The sequence below is a fragment of the Drosophila mauritiana genome, chromosome 3L (assembly GCF_004382145.1).
Source record: "Drosophila mauritiana strain mau12 chromosome 3L, ASM438214v1, whole genome shotgun sequence".
Lineage (NCBI taxonomy): Eukaryota > Metazoa > Arthropoda > Insecta > Diptera > Drosophilidae > Drosophila > Drosophila mauritiana.
This window is the reverse complement of record NC_046669.1, coordinates 7,313,923-7,334,650: the sequence shown is the minus strand read 5'-3', so window position 1 is coordinate 7,334,650 and position 20,728 is coordinate 7,313,923. Positions and strand designations below refer to the sequence as shown.

The 20,728-nt window shown below is 42.6% G+C and overlaps 4 protein-coding genes across 8 annotated transcripts; 3 read left to right on the top strand and 1 right to left on the bottom strand.

Moving 5' to 3' along the window:
* Positions 1 to 3,550: 3,550 nt before the first annotated feature.
* Positions 3,551 to 7,349, top strand: LOC117139229 (mite allergen Der p 3). The gene is made up of 4 exons (XM_033301430.1): positions 3,551 to 3,577; positions 3,985 to 4,105; positions 4,188 to 4,371; positions 6,449 to 7,349. Exons 1-4 carry the CDS (start codon positions 3,551 to 3,553, stop codon positions 7,347 to 7,349), a joined length of 1,233 nt encoding a protein of 410 aa, XP_033157321.1.
* A 426-nt stretch (positions 7,350 to 7,775) lies between these two features.
* On the top strand, positions 7,776 to 8,675 carry LOC117139226 (trypsin alpha-3). Its single transcript, XM_033301426.1, has one exon. The coding sequence runs from the start codon at positions 7,776 to 7,778 to the stop codon at positions 8,673 to 8,675; it is 900 nt and encodes a 299-aa protein (XP_033157317.1).
* A 419-nt stretch (positions 8,676 to 9,094) lies between these two features.
* On the top strand, positions 9,095 to 9,844 carry LOC117139356 (trypsin). Its single transcript, XM_033301608.1, has one exon. The coding sequence runs from the start codon at positions 9,095 to 9,097 to the stop codon at positions 9,842 to 9,844; it is 750 nt and encodes a 249-aa protein (XP_033157499.1).
* Positions 9,845 to 10,673: 829 nt separating this feature from the next.
* On the bottom strand, positions 10,674 to 20,189 carry LOC117139355 (epsin-1). 5 transcript variants are annotated; one of them, XM_033301604.1, is made up of 9 exons: positions 19,778 to 20,189; positions 15,568 to 15,656; positions 14,846 to 15,504; positions 14,104 to 14,779; positions 13,856 to 13,946; positions 13,526 to 13,797; positions 13,350 to 13,451; positions 12,560 to 13,111; positions 10,674 to 12,028 (listed from the first exon to the last, which is right to left on the bottom strand). In XM_033301604.1, the coding sequence occupies exons 2-9, from the start codon at positions 15,634 to 15,636 to the stop codon at positions 11,969 to 11,971; spliced, it is 2,481 nt and encodes an 826-aa protein (XP_033157495.1). In that variant the 5' UTR covers positions 15,637 to 15,656; positions 19,778 to 20,189; the 3' UTR covers positions 10,674 to 11,968. The 5 variants fall into 5 exon arrangements, with proteins under 5 accessions (XP_033157495.1, XP_033157494.1, XP_033157496.1 ...); XM_033301603.1 differs by lacking the exon at positions 19,778 to 20,189 and adding an exon at positions 16,187 to 16,325; XM_033301605.1 differs by lacking the exon at positions 19,778 to 20,189 and having other exon boundaries at positions 12,560 to 12,991.
* Between the last annotated feature and the right edge of the window lie 539 nt (positions 20,190 to 20,728).

Sequence of the window (20,728 nt, the reverse complement as noted above, 5' to 3'; positions counted from 1 at the left end):
AAATCTTCCGGAATGATTAGGATATGTGTTCCTTGCATGAAAAGATACATTTGTGTATCTTGAGTGAAAAACTTGGAAACACTTTCAAAACAGCTCAGCTTCTCGGTCACACTTTAACAACATTTAACGAAATGATGTGCAGTGGGCCGCACCTGATTAAATGTCTGGTGAATAAACAACGAAAGTGCAACAAGTTGGGGGCCATAAAAATGACACCAGTTGGATTGGTCGCAGGGGGGGGGGTGGCAGGAGGGGCAAGGCCGGGCGACACTTCACCTTGTGTTGTTCAAGTTGTTGTTTCTGCTGTTGGGAGCCAACGGTTATTATTTTACACGCTTTCAGCTACAACTTTATTTATTTTGCGCGCGGCGTCTTAATGCCTTGTGCTATAAAATGAGATTTTACGCACTAAGCGCGGCATTTTGTTAAATGCCAAACCGGCAGACAATTTCATTGGGGGGTAGGGAAATAAAAGTGAAACAGAAACTAAACCAAGGTTGCCCCACATAGTGCCCACCTGCCACCTGCCACCGATTTTCACCGCTCACCGCCGAAATGCCACATGTTGGCCACTAAAATTGATAACTCTATTGCCCATTTTCTGATTTAGCTGACTTCGCTGCTGGCTGCCGCTCGTCAATTGCTCACCTGATGATTGATTTTGCTGATTGCCAACGAGTTTGCATCGCACATCTCGCATTTGCATTTCGCATCTCTGCATATTTACCGCGGCCAATTATAATTAATTTCCCCGGCTTGTCGCTCTCTCTGTCGCGTGAATATCGCAGAATCCGATGCATTTTGTCAACATCAACTTCAGCGGCGTTGGAAAACCGAAAACGAAAGTCCGCCAACTGACTGAGTGACCGACTGTCACCGTTTCAGGTGTCCATTTATTACCTGTCATAATCAATCGGTATAGGGAAACGTCAAGGTGCTGAAAGTTGGTAATAGGTTTTGGCCATAAATATGAAAAAAGGCGTTTAAGTTGATCCAGAAAAAGTGCCACAGGTGTGCAAAAATGAAATAACCTCTACCAGATTAAGATCTAGATAATAATTTGAATTCCTACATATTAAATAACTAGTAGATGCTTTGATACCTCCTATGTATGTAACAATAGACAATTGTGCAGTTGATCAGCTATAAACAATCTTATTTCAATTCAAGGATTCCCCGAAGAGAACTTTCAATTTCCCTGGAAAGAGAGAGTAGAGCTCCATATGGAAATGGAAATGGCGAAGACCTTGTCCGTCACTCAGATGCGGTGAATGTGAGAGTACTGACCTGGCTTTGCCTTCATCCGCTGGCTCACTGACTGACTTGCAAGTGATCAGTGATCACTGATCTGCTGGACGATGGGTTTCCGCAGGGGGAGGGGGACTACGAGGAGGTTTTCCGAGCCTTAAACGGATTGCAATTGCAACTGGGAATGGTTGGTGGGGCTTCGTGCCTAAAACATTTTGCATAATTTGTTTTGCTCACTTTTTATATGTATTCCAAGGCTTGTAATTTGATTGCGTTGTTGATTTTATTATGAAAGTTGCGAGACAACAATAACAACAGCCAGATTAGCATTGCCCAGTTTTCTTTGGGAACACAGAAAGAAATGGCAATCTATTCATGCATATCATTTGTATATATAGTATATATAGATTACGTATAGATAGAGTATGTATAGATTACTCTACTGTATAAGTTGTATTATTTTTAAGAGAATATCAGTATTTTTGTAACCTTTTATATTCCGGAGATTCTGAAGGGTATAGAATATTTTTATAGATTTAATTGATACATTTACAAATTACTTATATCACTTTAATCGCTCAATATGCATATATAAATCTTCCTTTTTCTGTGCAGACCGACTCACAAGCGCCAACATTTTTATTTGTATTTTATATTTCTTTTTCATTTGCGGCGTAGCATGTTGCCAGCAATTGAATAAAAACCCTTTTCATGTCAATGCAACATTTGTTGCTCTGCCAGTCGCAGTTCGATGTGGACTAGCCAAGCTGCAACAATCGGCGGCGCTTGGCTTTGTACTTGTCTCTTTGGATTTGTATTTGTATTTGGATTTGGCTGCTGCTGCTGCAGTTGTTTCCTATTAACGATAAAAATCACATGACACGAACTGGTCGCTCGATCTGGCTCCATTTTCTGCACTTTTTCCCTGGGCCGCGCTTTGTTTTGGTTTTTTTCCCCGATGCCGCTTCAAGTTTTTGGATTTGGCGCCGGCGCCACTAACCCAGTTTAAGCCCAGTCGTTCGGGCCCATTTTTAAATCCGACCTGGGCTGGCCAATTATGCCACATTATTGTCCAGTTGATTGCCGCTGTTATCGCCCTGGAATGACAGGATGCGGCGGCCAATTGGCAGGGCCACGGCCAATGCCTGGAGATTACGCAACGTCAACGTCAATTAAATCAGTTTTACTCCAAATATTTTAAGCCAATGTCAACCGAAAGAAACCGAAACGTTAAGGGGATGGGAAAATATATGGACATCGTCTGCCCATCGCACGTACACCTTTTGGCCGATCTCGATGTGGCAGTGGCCACGCCTGATTGAATTTATGGCCGACCGGCGGACCAACTGACCAACTGCAAATCGAGACCCTCGGGGGGATTTGGGGCTTTGTTTACACAAAACTTTCACAAATTAACCCAACCTGTGAACTGAAAAACTCAAAACTTAATGCATCCGAAAACGCATCGACTCGATTAAAATGCTGCAAACTTAATTGGGGCACCAGTTTGTCGCACATTCTGGGTGGCCCGGGTACAGTGGCCGCCATTAAAAGAAAACCCAGTAACTTTAAATTATAAGAAATGTTGGTAACTTGTGGCAGATTACAGATACTCAGTAAAAGCTGATAACATGATCGTGGAAAATCCTCGAAGATCAAGTAAACTCTATTCTAAAAATACTACTAATTAAAAATCCACTTAACCACGGTTAGCTCACTGTGCATCCGTATCTATATGTGGTCTTCCTGCAGCACCTTGCCCATTCCGCCCGACCCTGCCCAGCGGCATGTGCTCGGTCAAGTGCAAGTGGCAATTTAAAGAATCGGGCGAGGAGGCTTCGCTGGAGCGATGAATCGGGTGTCCCGGTGTCCCAATGTTGGCGCCCCCATATGCGCATAATAATTTGGATGGAGTGCCGAAGAAAGTTGCCTGGTTCCTCGGCATCGTTTCATGTAGTTGAGGTTGTTTCGCAGCGCATGTTGCTTGTTGGCTGGTAAGTGAAATGAAAAGTGCATAAATCTGCCGATCTGGCAGCGGAGTGCAGCGTAAAAAGCGGGGCGATAAGAATCGAATCGAAGGAGCCTTTTTTCCCGTTTGGTTTTTGGTTAAACGCAAGACAAAAGAACTTTCGCTTTCGTTGCGCTCTTTTTTTTCGGCGAGGTAAAAGTGGCCAGTGGTGGTGCATTATTTAACCAAATTTGGCCATTGAATGCAACCGGTCGGCAGTAGGTGCCCCAGCCATCGATATAACAATTATGTGCGTTTAATGAGCAGCGGGAGCAGATCGAGGAGTTGCCGATCATGCCGCTGACGGCTGAGATTGATTGCGTAAGTGCATAAGGAAAACGGTCTGCCGAGTTGCAACATTGTCACCCGCTCCCGTGGAGCGTTCACTTTCACTGCTGCCCCCACACCAGAATCGCTTAGAAGAGTCAGCGATTTTCGCTTGTTAGCTTTATGGGATGGAGCAGTCGTCCGTTGTGCATTCGGTCGATCGATGGTAAAAGTGATAGTCGTTTCCAATTGGAGATTATTATGGCTTAAGTATTTTACGACTTATATAACCACACACACACACACACACACACATAACACCACGCACGAGACGTCAAAGCAATTAAGCTACCCAAACACACATGGCCGGCGATACCAATGCAGGCACTTTTCTAATTAATTTCGAAAAGAAGCAGGGGGTTTCGGTAAAAATCTCAATAAAATTTCATTTTCATTGACAGCCGCTTTTCAACTGCAGCTCCACCAATTCCAACATCGCGCTGCAGTGCCGCCCCAGTCGCATGATGAAGTGTGGAGACGGCAACAACAAGAGCCACCACTCGGTGCACTTAATTGACAAGTGTGAAACTTTCGATTTCTATACACTTTTCTATGATCTTGCCTGCTATGATTTGTTGTGTCTAAATGTCACAATTCTTCCAAGTGATGGGCGGATCCCGGGCGGACAGGACAGGAGGGTCTAAGGAGGAGGAGGTGGAGCTGATGCTGGGTGCGTCTGGCCAGATCCAAATGGCGTGGAGCTTGGAGTCTGGAGTACACCGAGCCTGCTATCGCTATCGGCAGCTGATGGCTACGGCGATAATTGCCGATATCTGGCGACTGGTCGGGTGCGTCTCGCGTGCTGACTTGACAAAAAGGCAGCGCAATGCCATCAAATGATTAACTAACGGCTTGGATCGACATGAAACGTGCGAAATGGGTGAAATTTTCTTGGCGTGTTCGAGTGCCGGCCGGTGCGATTTTACACTACAAAAATTATGTTTCAATTATGCCAGAAAATGAAAGTTGGTGCAGAGACCACTGTAATGGCTTAATTGCTGCCACCGAATTGCGGGTAATCCAAGAGATCATAACGAGATATCTTTATTTCTTTTACTACGAATTTGACGGCCAGATGACCTCATGCAGTCACAGTGCGACTTTGAATTTCGTTTTCTTCATGGCTTAACAAAACTTTTTTTCGATATCCTGAAATTACAATTTATAACAACCTTCTATAATATTATAATGATGAGAGCAGTTTCGGCTAAGATATAAAATAATATTTATATGGAAAAGTTAAAGTATTGCCTCAAGTTTAAATTTAGATTCGAAAATACTCAAAAATTCATTAGAGCTTCACCAGCTTGTTTAGTGCCGCCTTTCAAAATCTGGAGTTCTCAAAGTTGCAACCTTCCCAGAACAGACAGCCCGTCAGTTTGGTATTTCAACATGTTTCTCGGCAAAGCCATAATTAAAAATCAATTTGGCCAAAAAGTTCCTATTATGCAAGAGCCGCCGCGACAGGCTCGTAATAACCAGGTTCGTTGCCTCAGTCTTTTGTTTGCCGTTTTGTCAAAGGTGCAGGCAGGCAGGCTGGCAGGCTGGCAGGCTGGCAGTTCCCCCATCTGCCGCCAGACATCAACGTGAGCCGCACATATCGAGCATAATATCGCGATGTGGAACGGCATGGTCTATTGGAACCCGGGTTCATGCTATGTCAAGCATGATTTCGCTGTTTGGGGGCCGTGCCTCAGAGACCCATTAATGAGCACACAAACTGGCATTTGACAGATTTTTTAATTAAACCATACAAATTGCGATTCTTCACGCTTTTCGCCACACGAAACAGCGCGGATATTATTGCTGGCCCACATGGCCGTAGGCATTGAAGCTCCTCCCGCTCCTTTCCTTTCGGAGGAAAAAAACTGGCATTCCAGTTAGCGATAAGCGAGTAATCTCGGCAAGAAACTAATGAAATGCCACCGTTATCGGCTATCTGGCAGCTGGCAGCTCCCGCGTAAATGCAATTTAAGGAGCGGGGCAAAAAGAAATTTGCATAGGCGCCGAGCTAATGAATTTTTGCTGCCTGCTTACATAATTATCGGCGGCACCATTATGGCCTAAACCTGGACCTCGTGCTCCAAGTCCAAGTGCTCCTTTCACTTTTGTGCGAGTGCGCCTGCCTAATTATTCCTGCCCGGCCGTGTCCACATCCATTGTGTCCCCTGTGATTTCGCACATAATTAAGCTGCGCAAAATTTACATTAAATTAATAGTTTTATTGTTTTGTCTCCGCCTGAGTTTGAATCGAGCCGGAGTCATGCGGAAGCGTTGCCCTACCAAAAATGGGCAACTAAAACCTGCCACAAAAAATCCAGAAGTGAAAAGGGGTCATAAGCGATTACCACTAGCGGCAATAAATAAAGAAGAAGCCAAAGACCCTCATTTCACTTTCTTGACAAATTGCAAAAGCGAAAGATTAGATTATTTAATCTGGTTCTAAAATATCAAAATTAACCCATCTCTTCTACAGTTACATAAAACGAAATCTTTTGTTATTAAATTACTATAAAAATTAAGATTTCTTTAGATTATTGAATATTTTATGATTTTATATACAAAAAGCCCAAAAAGAAACCCGAAATATATTTTTCGTTTGCTATTCATTCTGATGACTTCATTTGGAAGGTTCTCTGGTATCAAAGTTCAACCGACAAGGGTTAAAAATTGCAAATTCAAAATCTGACCTTTTTAGCAACTTATAAATGAAATGGCAAATTTAAAAACTGGTTTTTAGGTAAAGCGTGAAATGAATGAAGGCAAAAATCGGTTATCAAGAGGTCGAAAGGTAACTCGATAAAGTAAGTTCCTTTCAGTCAATTCGCGATCTTGGACTCGAGCGGTTATTGCAATGTATCGAAGGTTCCTAGGGCTTGTCATATGTGCGCCACTACTACTGCTCGGATCAGGAAGTGAGGGACGAGAAAAGGATCCTTCGTGGTCAGGATACTATAAGGACAATGGAACTCATTACTTGCTGTACGGAAAGCCAGAGGATATCGCACAAACACCCAACTTTGGAAATATATCCTCGAATCCTTTCATCAACGCCCTGGAAGCCCAGGAAAGTTTTCCGACAAGAATCGTCAATGGCAAAAGGATTCCGTGCACAGAAGCTCCCTTCCAGGGATCCCTGCACTACGAAGGATACTTTGTTTGTGGCTGTGTGATCATCAATAAATTTTGGATCCTAACTGCTCACCACTGCTTTTTTGGACCACCAGAAAAGTACACCGTGCGAGTTGGATCGGATCAACAGAGACGAGGTGGTCAGTTGCGTCATGTGAAGAAGATCGTAGCGTTGGCGGCCTACGATGACTACACCATGCGACACGATCTGGCCATGATGAAACTGAGATCACCGGTCTACTTTGGCAAATGTGTTAGGCCTGTGAAGCTACCCTCCACCAAAACAACAAAATTTCCCAAGAAATTTGTAGTCAGCGGATGGGGTCTTACCTCGGCTAATGCCCAGAATGTCCAACGCTATCTACGCCGCGTGCAACTCGACTATATAAAACGGTCAAAGTGCCGAAAAATGTACAAAAAAGCCGGGCTGAAAGTATACAAGGACATGATCTGCGCCAGTCGAACGAGCAAGGATAGCTGCTCCGGAGATTCTGGTGGTCCGCTGACCAGCAGTGGCGTCCTTTATGGAATCGTGTCCTGGGGCATTGGTTGCGCCAACAAAAACTATCCCGGTGTTTATGTCAATTGCAAACGATACGTGCCTTGGATTAAAAAAGTCATTCATAAATATTAATAATTTAAAATACAATATAAACTGTATTATAATAATAATAGTAACATTATTAGCAAATACATTTTAATATAAAATTACACATTTCAATAAAGTTGTAGCACTTTAAATGGTTTCTTTATATTACTTGTGTTATGCCCCAAACTAAAAAAGCAATTAATTAAATTAAATTGTTTGATTTAAGTCAAATTAATCACGTTCAACTGAAAAGCCTGGCTTATGACAAGAATTTAACAGCATTTCAAATACGAAGAGCGCTGCGGGTTAATTTTTTGCCAGAATCCGCTAATTAGCTTAACCTACTTCAACGGAGCTAAAGCTAAATGGTCAACAAGAACCGGGAACTAAGAGGTCAAAAGGTGAGCTTTTGTTCTAAGATGGCTCAGTCGAGAGGCGATCGTTGCTGCGATCGGTTAAACGTCTTTTAGGATGATTTCAAGTGTATCGGGAATAGTTCTTATTGCGAATCTGTGGATCCTGGTGGCAGGTGGTCAATTGAACAACTGGAGCGGTTACTATGTAGACAATGGCACCCACTATCTGCTTTATGAGGGGCCACGTGTGAAGCCCCAGACTTTTTTACCCGGAAATATATCCACTAACCCCGCCATAAATGCTCTGGAGGCACAGGACTACCTGCCAACTCGAATAGTGAACGGCAAGAAGATCAAGTGCTCCAGGGCACCATACCAGTGTGCTCTTCACTATAATAAATACTTCATTTGTGGTTGTGTTATACTTAATCGGCGATGGATTCTAACTGCCCAGCATTGCAAAATCGGCAATCCGGGAAGCTATACAGTTCGAGCGGGATCAACGCAGCAGAGAAGAGGCGGTCAACTTCGACAGGTTCAGAAAACTGTGTGCCATCCGAACTACAGTGAATACACCATGAAGAACGACTTGTGCATGATGAAGCTGAAGACTCCACTGAATCTCGGCCGGTGTGTGCAAAAGGTGAAGCTTCCCTCCACGAGAACGAAGCGATTTCCCAAATGTTACCTGGCCAGCGGATGGGGTCTGACCTCAGCCAACGCACAGAATGTCCAACGATATCTGCGAGGCGTGATAGTGTGCAAGGTGAGGCGAGCCAAGTGCCAGCAGGATTATCGGGGCACCGGGATCAAGATCTACAAGCAAATGATCTGCGCCAAGCGAAAGAACCGAGACACTTGCTCCGGAGACTCCGGAGGTCCACTGGTCCATAATGGCGTGCTCTACGGAGTGACGTCGTTCGGAATCGGTTGTGCCAGTGCCAAATATCCGGGAGTATATGTCAATGTGTTGCAATATACTCGCTGGATTAAGAAGGTCGCAAAGAATAATTAATTTCTGATTTATGCAAAAAAAGTCAAACAAAAATTTCATCAGTTTCATAATTTATTATAATTTGATCAGATGCCTTTGTGAGTTTACGTAAATATTAAGTTCGGAATTTTAAAATAAATTATAATACTAAAGAAATTACCTAAAAAGTGTCTATGGTTAACAATACATTGGATTCTCGTTCAAACAAAAAATCCATGCTTAAGATTGCGTTGTCAGGCCCCCAAGAGAAAGAACATAGTATATATTTATAGCACCGATTAATAATCATGCCAAATTCAGTAGGTCGCATGCCAAACCCGGAGGTCATTAGCATTCTTGATTCCCAGCTAGCATAGAGTTCGCGACCAAGGGTCAAGAAGTCGACTTTCAGTTATCGGTCATTATTGCTTCTTTACGGTCCATTTGTTTTTGTACGGATGATGAACATTTTGGCGTTGATTTTACTGCTCATTTCTGGTCATAAAACCAGTGCTTTATCGCCCCAGGAACGGATCGTGGGTGGAGTAGAGGTGCCCATTCATCTTACACCATGGTTGGCTTCGATTACGGTGCATGGCAACTATAGTTGCAGTTCGGCATTGATTACATCCCAGTGGTTGGTCACGGCTGGACATTGTGTTCATTATCCAGATAGCTACTCCGTTCGCGCAGGATCTACTTACACTGATGGGGGTGGTCAGCGAAGGGACGTAGTGAGTGTTATCCTTCATCCAGATTTCAAACTAAGTACTCTGGAGAACGACATCGCCTTGTTGAAGTTAGATAAACCCTTTACTTTGGGAGGAAATATTCAGGTGGTGAAGCTACCGCTTCCGGGTCTTAATATACTTCCACTATCCCTCTTGGTTGCCGGTTGGGGCAATCCAGATGCCACTGCCAGTGATTCGGAGCCCAGACTACGTGGCACAATGGTGGAAGTTATTGATCAGAGACGCTGCCAGCGCCTTTACTCCCATCTGCATCGTCCCATCACGGTTGATATGGTGTGTGCAGCAGGAGCTGGACGAGATCATTGCTACGGAGACTCAGGAGCTCCTTTGGTTCACCGCGGCAGTAGCTATGGAATCGTATCCTTTGCGCATGGATGTGCTGACCCACATTTTCCAGGCGTGTACACTAGACTGGCCAACTATGTTACCTGGATCTTCAACGTCCTGGAAAGTGGTTGAAAAATTGATATGATATATTAAAATTGAACAATATAATGCACGAGATTTTTTGTTTTTATTTATTCCTTTATCATTGTACCAGTTCTTCCTGCATCTGTTGGATGCTCATCGCTCCTGGAATACCCGATGCATTATACAATCCGCCAGCATTTTCCCAGCCATCTGAGGAGCCGCTCTTTTTCGTGCCCAACCGAGGCGATAAACTCGTACCGCCGCTCGACGGCAAATTTGTGTAAATTATGTATTTGTGCATTTTGATTTCATTTAAACGAAGTTTCCTGATGGCCCCTGGCGCATGTCAAATATCAAAACCGAAACCAGCCTGCCAGCTAGCTGGCCACTTGCGCAACAGCCACATCCAGCAATCCATATCCATATCCAGCCCCATCCCGATTCCATATCCATATCCCCACATACCCACATCCCCATCCACATCCCAATCCCAGCTGGCCAAAATATCACTGCCATATGCGGTGGGCGTGCTCCGTTAATGCTGCACTCTGGCGGCCTCCGAAATTAACATAATCGTGCTGCCTTTGCTGCTGGGATCGGGATCGGGTTTGGGTTTGGGGATTCGGATGCGGATTGCTATTGGGATTGTCTCTGCCTGTGCCCTGGCCCGATGTATCCGACATGAGTGTGATGATGCCCCAACAAAGTGTTGAATGCTGGCGCAGGCCGTCAAGTGGAGGCCCCCGGGCATTGGCACACTCAGTCGCCACCCGCTTAGTTGTGCAATGGGAGCATCGAAAGTGGTCTGACTTTTACATGGATTTTCTTCGCTTGTTTTTTTTTTTTTAGATAAAATAAAGTTTTAATAATATGAAAATATGCTTAAAATTTGCAGTTTTGCAAGTGTATATGTGATTTTTGGGGTTGTGTGTCTTCATATATATAAAAGGGTATCAGCGTTGTGGGGTGTATACGCTTGCTAGTCAGGCATGTAAATCTCTTAAGCATAATTTCACACCGAATCGGCTTTCTTTTATATATATATATGTATATTTTTTTTATCATTAAGTTACTCTTATACAATTCGTTACGTATTCTAGCCTAAATGTATACCATCATTTTATTTTTTGTTTTAGTTTTCGATTTGCTCTTGTAATCTTGTTCTTTGTATATGTGTTCAAAGGTTTTTGTAAATTTTAAACTAGTCGCTATAAAAATGTTTAACTGCAAACTCGCGTATGCATTGGTGACTTGAAGGTGGACCAAAAGCAAATGCACAAACAAATCAACTGTCAACCCGAAAAAATCGTAAAAATGTGTTTAAAAATCGATAGACAAAAGCCATTAATAATTGTATTTGGTTTCTGCAACATGCGCGCACGATAAATTTTACAAAAATGAACGTAAAAAAATTTACAATTACAAGCACATATAATTTGTTTAACATGGTTTTAAACATGTTCGCTTTACCAATGCATTCTTTAAAGCTATATAACAATTTTTTAAATTTCATTTTGCATCGTTAGTTTGGACTCGATTGGATCTCCTTATGCCGGCTGCCTTCTTGGTTGTTCCCCCAACAAGGATAGAAATTAATTAACAGTAAGTGATCAACTAAGGAAGTACTTGAAGACTGACAGTGAAGGATTCCCCAGGGACCACTCAACTTAAGGGGGGCACATATACCCATGAGCTTTAAAAACATTAAAATTTGAGTGTGAATCATGGGGAGAGTAATTTCATAGTCAGCTGAATGGCGTGGGGGATGCCTTGCGATTTCTAATGGGTTAGTTTTTACATATTTAGTTATTGCAAATGTGTTAGACTCAAGTTCAGTTTAATTGTAAGCTTCCTGCGCACAACTTTTCTGGGTGTCGTTGCTGTTTCTATTTAACTCCTCAATTTCTATTTCGCTGGATCTTGGCTTTCTCTCTCACATACATCACATATTTTACACTTTAATAATACTTCCTTACACATAATTTATTAATTAATTCATATTTCCCTCTCTGCAGTTATGTAGAGCCAAAGTTGTTTGCTTCTGCTGCTATTGTTGCTAACGCTATTGGACAGCTTCTTATACACCAGTCAGGCCTTTATTAGTTGACTTTCCCTTAATTGATGATCCCGCTGCTGCTCCTGCTTACATTGTTGTGATTGATCGGCGCCAGTTTACGACAAAAACGGATTTGTTGCTGCTTCCGGTTTGATCCACGGCATATTGTTATTTTGCTGCAAAATTCAATGTCTATTAGTTTTATTTCTTTTAATGTTTCAGTTTGCGAGAGCTAATGTACTAATAATAAGCGAATGACATGCAGAGATTTTAGTTTTCTACAGGATTTAGTTAATTTGTTTAATAGTTTTAGTTGCTAGAGGGTATTCTACGAGTTAAATAGCGGAACATGCACATTCGAAAAACATTTTACCCATTCGCATTTATTGCTTAGTGTATGTTTTATTTAAGCGTCCAAGCCTCCATTGATGGCTACAATTAGAAAATATTATGGGTCAACTGGGTTTTAGCAGAGCTTCTGGTTAGGATGAGTATGAATTCTTTTAGAAGCAGCGTGGCAAACTCTTTGCTGCACTCCCCATTCAGCAGCTCATAGTACTCATACTTGCAAAACAAACAAAAAGAAAACTAAATCAAAGAAATCAATTTGTAAAGAAAAAAGCAAGCTAAACAATAAACAACAATTTCTGGCAAAGGTAGTAGTGTGGGATTGGCAGCAACGACAACTTTATCGGCAGCAAACTCACTTCCAGCTTGCAGTTGGCCGACGAGGATGAGGGACCAAAACTCATGACAGTATCGGCCTCAAATCCCAGGGGAGCAACACTAATTCCAGGGGTTTCGGCCAGAGAATCGGATAGTGCGCTGCTATAGCTGGCAGCATAACTTGAATATAGTCTGGGAGTACCATAGTTGCTGTTGATATTGTTATTATCCATGCTGTTGTACATGTAGGTATCATCAGCAGGTGCTGTTGGACTATTAAAGTACGGACGTTCGGTGAATATATCCATATTGCGAATGCCATCGACGCCCGGACTAGGACTTGCGTAATAGCTGTGTATGGTGCTGTTGCTGGTGTAGCTATTCATATTGGTCGCGATGTTGCTTTTTCCAAGGATATTAGTGCTGCTGCTACTTTGATACGCATTATTGTAGACCTGCGAAATGGCCTGTGGCTGGGGGATGTGGGCGGTGGGAATGATGGGATTACTAAACGCACTCAACAGTTGAAATTCACCCACGGACGAGGGCCCCAAATTGAGGCTAGTGGGACGTACGGGAGGCGGAAGTTTTGGCTGGAATGTCGGGTTTTACATGCAACAGTTGCTCAAAACGAAATGACAGAAGGACAAACGATAGTAAAAGGAAACAAAATGCAGACGTGAAATGATAAGATAGTTTTAAATAGTAAACAGAAATATCGATAAGTCAGCAGAGAGCAAACCCTCAAAAATAATCAAAATATAAGTACAAGTACGCAGAGTTTCCCTAACACCGCAGACGCGCGAAATCCTCCAAATTCTGGCAACTCACCTGTGAAGTCGTACTAACGCCGCCCATTACAGGTGCCCAGGGATCTTGGTTCATGCTGACTGAAAACGGGGCCTGTTGTTTCAGCTGATTGATGGACGGCACCTAGAGGTAAACCACAAAAAATAATAAGGAAATCTACAAATATCTATTTAAATCAAATCCAAAATTTAACTCACGGCTGGCTGCTGTTGCTGGAATAGATTCGTCTTCGGTGGCACTACGTTGTCGCTGAAGGGATTGTACGCCGGCTGATTACCCGTTTGCGTCTGTGGCGCAATCGGTTTGATCAGATTGTCTAGGTTAACAAGCGCAGAGTTCTCGCCGAGGAAAGAATGAGCATCCTTTATAGGTTTCTTTGCAGTGGCCCCCGTCGATGGATGCATACTGCTATTTATACCCCCATTTCCGTAGTTCACCGATAGCGGATCCATGTCATCGAGCAGAGAAGCTGGAAATGGTTTCATGGTGATAAGCTCGAAAGTGATGTTGTCATACGAATGCCTTACCATTGTTGTTGTTGGAGGCGTTGGAATTGCTGTGCTCACTCTTGTTCCGGTTGGTAATCAAATCGAACTCATCAAACTCGGGGGATTGTTTCTGAAATTCACAAGAATATTTTACATCATATAAATACACAAAGTGTAAAAAATTAAATTATATTATTGAATTAGCTCATATTAAATCTAATTATCAATGCAGTTCAATAAACTAATTATAATCTTATAATCAATTTAAAGATTATTATACCGCTTACCTTAATGGCGCCAGTTCCAAGTGCTTTCCATGGGTCATCCAGTGCCCCCGCACCCGTCTGAGGTGCTGCTCCTGACGCCCAGGGATCTGCCAAGCCAACTGCTGCTGCTCCTCCTGCCGCCGATGCTGCTGGCTCTGCTAGCCAGGGATCCGAAGATGAGCTACCATTATTTGCCGCATGATTAACGGGCGCAGCTCCCAAAGCTCCGACAGCAGTGGATTTTATCAGCCAGCCTTCAGCAGGAGGGCCGGCCGGAGTGGGTCCACGTCCGTTTTGGTTGGCATTACCATTGCTTTGCAGCCAACCCTCGTTGGAGGAGCCCGAGGCCACCGAGGGCGACTGAGTGCGAGCTCCCCAGGCATCGTTTCCAGCTCCTCCACCCAATGGCGCCGAAGTCATCGGCACTCCGGCACCCAAGATGGTTCGTGGGGCAGCGGAGGGGTTCCAGGGATCCACTTGAGGCGAGGAAGTACCGGACCAAGGATCGGACAACTGGCTGGGAGCTCTTGGGCCTGGCATGGCCCAGGGATCGACAACAGCCGTGGGGGCGCCGCCTGCAGCGCCCAGCGGCGGACTCGAGATACTCGTAGCCCCCAAAGAAATATCCAGCAGATCTAGCAAATGGCTCTGTTGTTCCTCCTTCTTGGGCGCAGGAATAGGTCGTCCGTTTGGATCCCTAAATTGGAGGATTTGATTGGTATTGAAACCAAACGAGTCGTTTTATTTGACGTTCTCTACTCACTTGAAATCCTGCTCACTCTGGCTGAGGGCAAGTTGCAGACGCACATCATCACTGCGTCGCTTGGCCTCCTCCTGCTCCGCTTCCTCTCGTGACATGGCCATGGCCAGCTGGAGTTGCAGCTCCTCCTCACCGGCCGTCTGGGGACGAACCATTTCCAGCTCGGATACCGATTTAGGCGGCTCCTCCTGCCAGCCTGGCGGCAGGTCTCGTTGCGATGGTCCATCAATATAGCCATCGCTGCCGAACCCGCTCGGATTCTGGGCGAATCTCTCCCTGGCCTTCTGCGCCTTTACACGCTCGTTCTTCAGGCGCTCGTCATCCTTGAGAAGAGTGACCAGCTGCTTGGCCTTCTCACGGACATGGGTGCCCTGATCCTTGCCCTCCTCGAAATACACAAACTCTCGCAGGGTTTGAATGGCAAAGATGTTCTCCTTGCACTGCTGGGCCACCTTTTCCGAGCCGGTCTTAATCAGATACTCCAGCAAAATGAGTGCTTTGTACACATGTCGCCAGTTCTTGCCGTGGTCATTAAGACGCTTCCAGATCATCTGCATGATTTCCGAAAAGGCTACCACATTGTTGGTGAGCTCCGCTATCTCGCTCATGATGGCGGCCGAAGGACCCCATGGGTCATTCGAGGTTGCCTCGCGCACTTTGACCTGTGGATATCAATGTTGGGTTTAAATAGATAAATTGACTTATGGATCCTGTAGATCACTCACCTGGGCATCGGAGTAGTTGTGCGCAAGGTTCTTGATGTTTCTGCGCAGACCAGCGACATTGACCTGCATATCGTCCTTTTGCTTTCTCACTGTGTGACAAGAATGATGGAAAGGGGTGTTAACATGGCTATATCTTCTTGATCCAACCCGTTAAGTGGGATAGGGGGGTTATTGGTTGGATTGTGAAAAGGGTTATTAGATCTTATGTTTAGTCTTGCTATCGAAGAGTCCCGCTTTGATGTTAATGCGAATCGGTGTTTGGTAAATTTGGGATTTGGTTTTTTTTTTGACAGTTTCTGCGAGGTTTTTTGAAATGTTTCCAAATCTAAAGTGTTAAGTGTGTTTCGGGCTACAAAATCTGAACAAAAACAAAGAGAAACGTTGAAGATGAATCGGTACCAGTTGGTGTGGAACGTATGTGGAATGTGTTACGTGATCTTTTTGGTGAGTTTTGCTGCTCTGTGTTGCGACTCGGTGTGGTGAGAGTTGAAACTCTATTTCAAATCGAATCGGATCGAATATTTTCAATATGTCCCATTTATAATTGGCGGTTTATTTTTTATTTTTGTTGTGGAAAAGAAATTGAAGTTATATGAGATGAATTAACATTCAGACTTACTTTTCGTTTGTTTTTGCGTTTGATTTGGTTTTTTATTTTCTATACAGAAACTTTGGACTTTTGCTTGAAAAGGCTTGAGATTTTTTTGCTCTTTTTGTTTTTAAATTCGTTTTGGTTTATGTTTATTGCTGTTTAAGTGCTCCAAAGCAAGCTATATATGAGATACAAGATAAATACAATCAAAATACATAGTAAAAGAGTACACATACGGATATACATATTTATATAAAGTCAAATGTCGGTTGTGCCTGTTGTTGCAATAGTGCAAAACACACAAATTAATAGATAAAGTAATCGCCAAACTCAAGTGCACCAAACAAAAAGAGTGAAAGCATATGTGGAAACCGAACTTGATATACGAAACCCTGAGATTTTAAAGCGCTGCTTTAAAAGCCGCACCAGACTTTACAATACTAGATAGACCCAGTCCGAAAGCCTCTAGAAGAAATAATTCAATTTGCGGGCAAACAAAAAGCAAACGGAAAGGAAAAGAATGGCAAAAAAAGAAATAAAACAAAACATGGCAAAAGAGTATTTCCCTTGACATTTCAAAGTCGACTAGGAAATACACAGCACAAAAATAAATCAAGATATAGTTATGTACAAACGAAGCAAAAGCAATGAATGCAACATTTATTTGCCACCGACAGTGCTTAAAATCAATTGAATTTTAACCATTAACAATATATACAATTTGATATGTACAAGCATATTATCATTGCAGCAAATCAATCTCATTTAACTCATAGAGACTCTGCTTGAACTTAACCCATGGCAGACCGAAACAAGAAGCCGCAAAAGTGCTAATAGCCAGGGCTCAAGAATCAGAAAGTGGACAGACAAACGTCTACGGCTATGTCTGGATATGCAAATTTTCAGACCAAACTGCATTATGCATTAAATGGCAACCCACAAGCACAGCGAGAATTTATAGCAAATGAATTGATTTTCCACCGCCCTCTTGGTTCCATCTATTTTTAAAAGCGAAAAATGCACACCGGCTAATCAAATTGTTATCGATTTAGTTGCAAAAGCGGAGAAAGTTCTTTGAGAAGAATTTAGAGTAATGTGGTTCTTGACCATTAAGAATTTCAAATATATATATATTAGTAGTTGGGAATTGAAGCTGATTAAGCATAAGATAATTACGTGTACGAAGTAAGACGAAGTAAGCGTTTTACGGCTTTGTTTGGGAAAAAGGAGATAAAACGCACAGTACGTGTGTTACACACTTTATATCGTTGTTAAATTTATTGAAAATAATATAATCGAGCAATAAATAGAAGAGGCAAACATATACTTGATAAGCGAATACCACATTCTTTTTTATTAGGTTATCGATAAGACTAAGAAATCCAAAAATATACCACGTTCTTGTTTCGAGATATCGTAATTTGATTAGAAATCACTTTATAAACAAATAATAAAGGTAAAACTTTTTTACATATAACACAATGAAGCTTTAAAAAGGTCTTTTCAGCAGTTAAGATAGCAATTAACCTCAGCAAAATCTCAAAAATACTGCTAAGTTAAGTGGCGATTATTAACCAGTTTGTAGCTGAAGAATCGTTGTAGTTTCTGATATAACCACCGTTCTTTATGTGGTCCGACGGGTCTGCATTTATTTTTGTTTATTTTTCGTGTAAACAACGCACTTGACACATATCGAGAAGAGCCGGCCGTGGGGAAACTCCATCGAGAACCCGCCTCAAAACTGTATCTCACAGATAAACCCGTTCCGCAGGCATTCGAGCTATGCGAGAAATCGAGTGAATATGAGGGGGAATACTCATACTCGTAAATGGGCAGTGAAATTCATTGACCGATGTTCGTAGTAGCGATCCACTGCGAAAAGGGCCGTTTGTCTGTCTCGTTTGTTTGTTTTCATTTGGCCAGTGGAAGGCGAAATAATTTAATTAAATGTCGCGCAGTAAGACGGGCGAAAAAAACACTACGCAAATGAAGTGCAAGAGTCAAGTAAAAGTGGGTGGTGGTGGTGCGGTGGTGATGGTGACGGTCTGTTTTTGTTGTGGTGGTGGCCTGAACTTGAGCAAATTGAATGCCAGACGGAGCAACGACGAAGCTTTCTTTGTGTTTCTGTGCACTTGACTTTCGGCAAAACGTCGCCGCTTCGTTTTATTGCCAAAAAATATACAGCTGCGCTTGTGTGGGTATCAAAACAAACAGAATGCCCAACGAGTTGCGATTCACTTTGTTCCAAAGGCTGCGAGCCTTGACGCCAGCCAGCGGTTCAATGAACGTGTATACACTCGTATAGCTAAGAGGCAGAAAAAGCTCCAAACACCGTACTAAACTCGAAATGGGGAGCAACTGCGTGTGCGGTGTTCGCCGATTGATATGCGCGGTGGTACTGATCAGTCTGCGATCACACTCGTTATATCCAAACGCAATTAAATGCGAGCAAAATATTCCACATTCACGAGGCTATTTGACGTGCATTATTGTCAGACGTTTAGCATGTTTCCGCTAAGGTGAAAAATATTGATGAAAGCCCGTCAGTAGCCCCACAAAAGATCGTTCTGATCTACGGTTCCTATATAGATACTTTTTTTCTCATTAAACAACAGGGAAGCTTTTCTATTTAAACCCTACAGGTTGAATTCAATTCTCTTACAATCTTCGGATGAACAAAACTTAAAAGTGTAATGCAGATTTGAAAATTAAATGGAAGCAATTCGTTGTTTCGAATACTTCAAACAAACATTAAAGATTGTACAAAGAGAGACAATAAAATGTCTGTGTTAAACATCTGGCTTATCTGGTAGATGTGGAATTTTCATATTCTGAAGATATCTACGTTATTTTCGCAAATGAAATGTTTGCTTTTGGTTTACGGTTATCTTGGTTCTCGAGATGTTTTTCTATTAGCACCTCAAACAGGTGGAAAGGGCTAGCCGCTGGTGACGAAGGTCACTGCTCGCTCGCTGATGCTGCCCACTGTGCAACACGATCGCCGGGCCCCTCCTCGATCACCCTCGGCGTCGCCCCCCCTCCCTCCTTCACCATACCACTGGCACTGTTGCATTTTCCAATGTTGCTGCATCTGTTGTAAATGCGGGCGTACATTAGGTATCATTTATATATAATATATAGGTATTAATGGCTACATGGGTGCTTTCTGTGCCTGTGTGCGTATGATAACGAGCCAGAAATGCGATTAGATTTCATTTGTGACACTCGAACTACTCGCACACACACACGGGCACACGCACACGGACGCACTGATTGGGGGGCACACGAATGTGCGAAACTTCATTCATTACTCATCCGCCCCCCTCGCATACATAAACCCGTTTCCACCCACGCCTCTGGCAACCCTGGATCCACTATGACTAATCACTCGACCGGCTAACGGCAGTTATCAAATACAAAAAAAAAACAAAAAAATAACACAAAAACCAAAGAAGCGCTATCAATAAGCATATGTAGTAAAAAACGGTTAGCGGGGAATTACGTTTAGACAAGGGGATCTATAATTACGGAAAATTATTATTTAAGAAAAAGAAGCCCCAAAGAGAAAGAGAGAGAGAAATATGTTTGTGGCCCCCTCCCACTTACTCATTCGCTCACCTGCAATGTTTCTGTGTTATTGTTGTTTTTGTTGCTTCACTGCAGTTCGCCTTTGGTTGTGTGTGTGTGTGTGCGTGTGGGGGCTCCGCTCGGCTGTGTATGTGTGTGCGACTCCTCCTCCCCAACTAGTTTTCTTTTCTATATTTTACGACTTTCTTTTCTTTCTTTTTTCGGACTCGAATAGACACGGTCACAAGATGACGATGACGACAATGCGACGTCAACAAAGGGGGAAAATAGTAGAGCTGCGCGCACGATATGGATATCCAAAAATCCTGGCACTTTATCGGGTTTATAGGGCTATCGACGGCGATTGCGATGATATTGCAACTTATTTACCCTTTGCACTCTGCACACAAAACACGAATTATTATTTCTTTCTCTGCTTTTCGCTTTGCACTAGTGGTGGACCAAAATTGATGGGCAGTCGAAATATCGTGATATCGATTTATTATTAAACCTATCGGTTCTTATCAGTTTCAAAATTTAAAATACGTATTTTAAAAATACTAACTAATACAAGAATAAAATTATTTATCTTATTTAATTATCTTTATTTGCTGGCTTGTAAAATTTATAAATGGATAACAATTTATCTTTGACCAACAATTACATTCGTTCTTTTTATTTTTTTTATATGTACATTAATAAATATTTATGCTCTTAATTAGTAGAATGTTAAAATTATCTACAAACAGTCTACATCGTAATATTAACATTTATCGGTATTTTTGAGTTGTCATTCCGATGATAATGAAACATGATAATCCAGAACTGTGACACATCACCTATCGATATCACTCGCCCCTCAAACTTACCAAATTGTGGTGAATTTGCATGCGTGAAAGTGATAACGTTACTTCTCTAAATGTTTACAGTTGTTCATGGATATTTCCAACGGAAAGACTTGAAATTCTGTCTGCTTCTAAATATATTTTCTTAGAGTTTAAT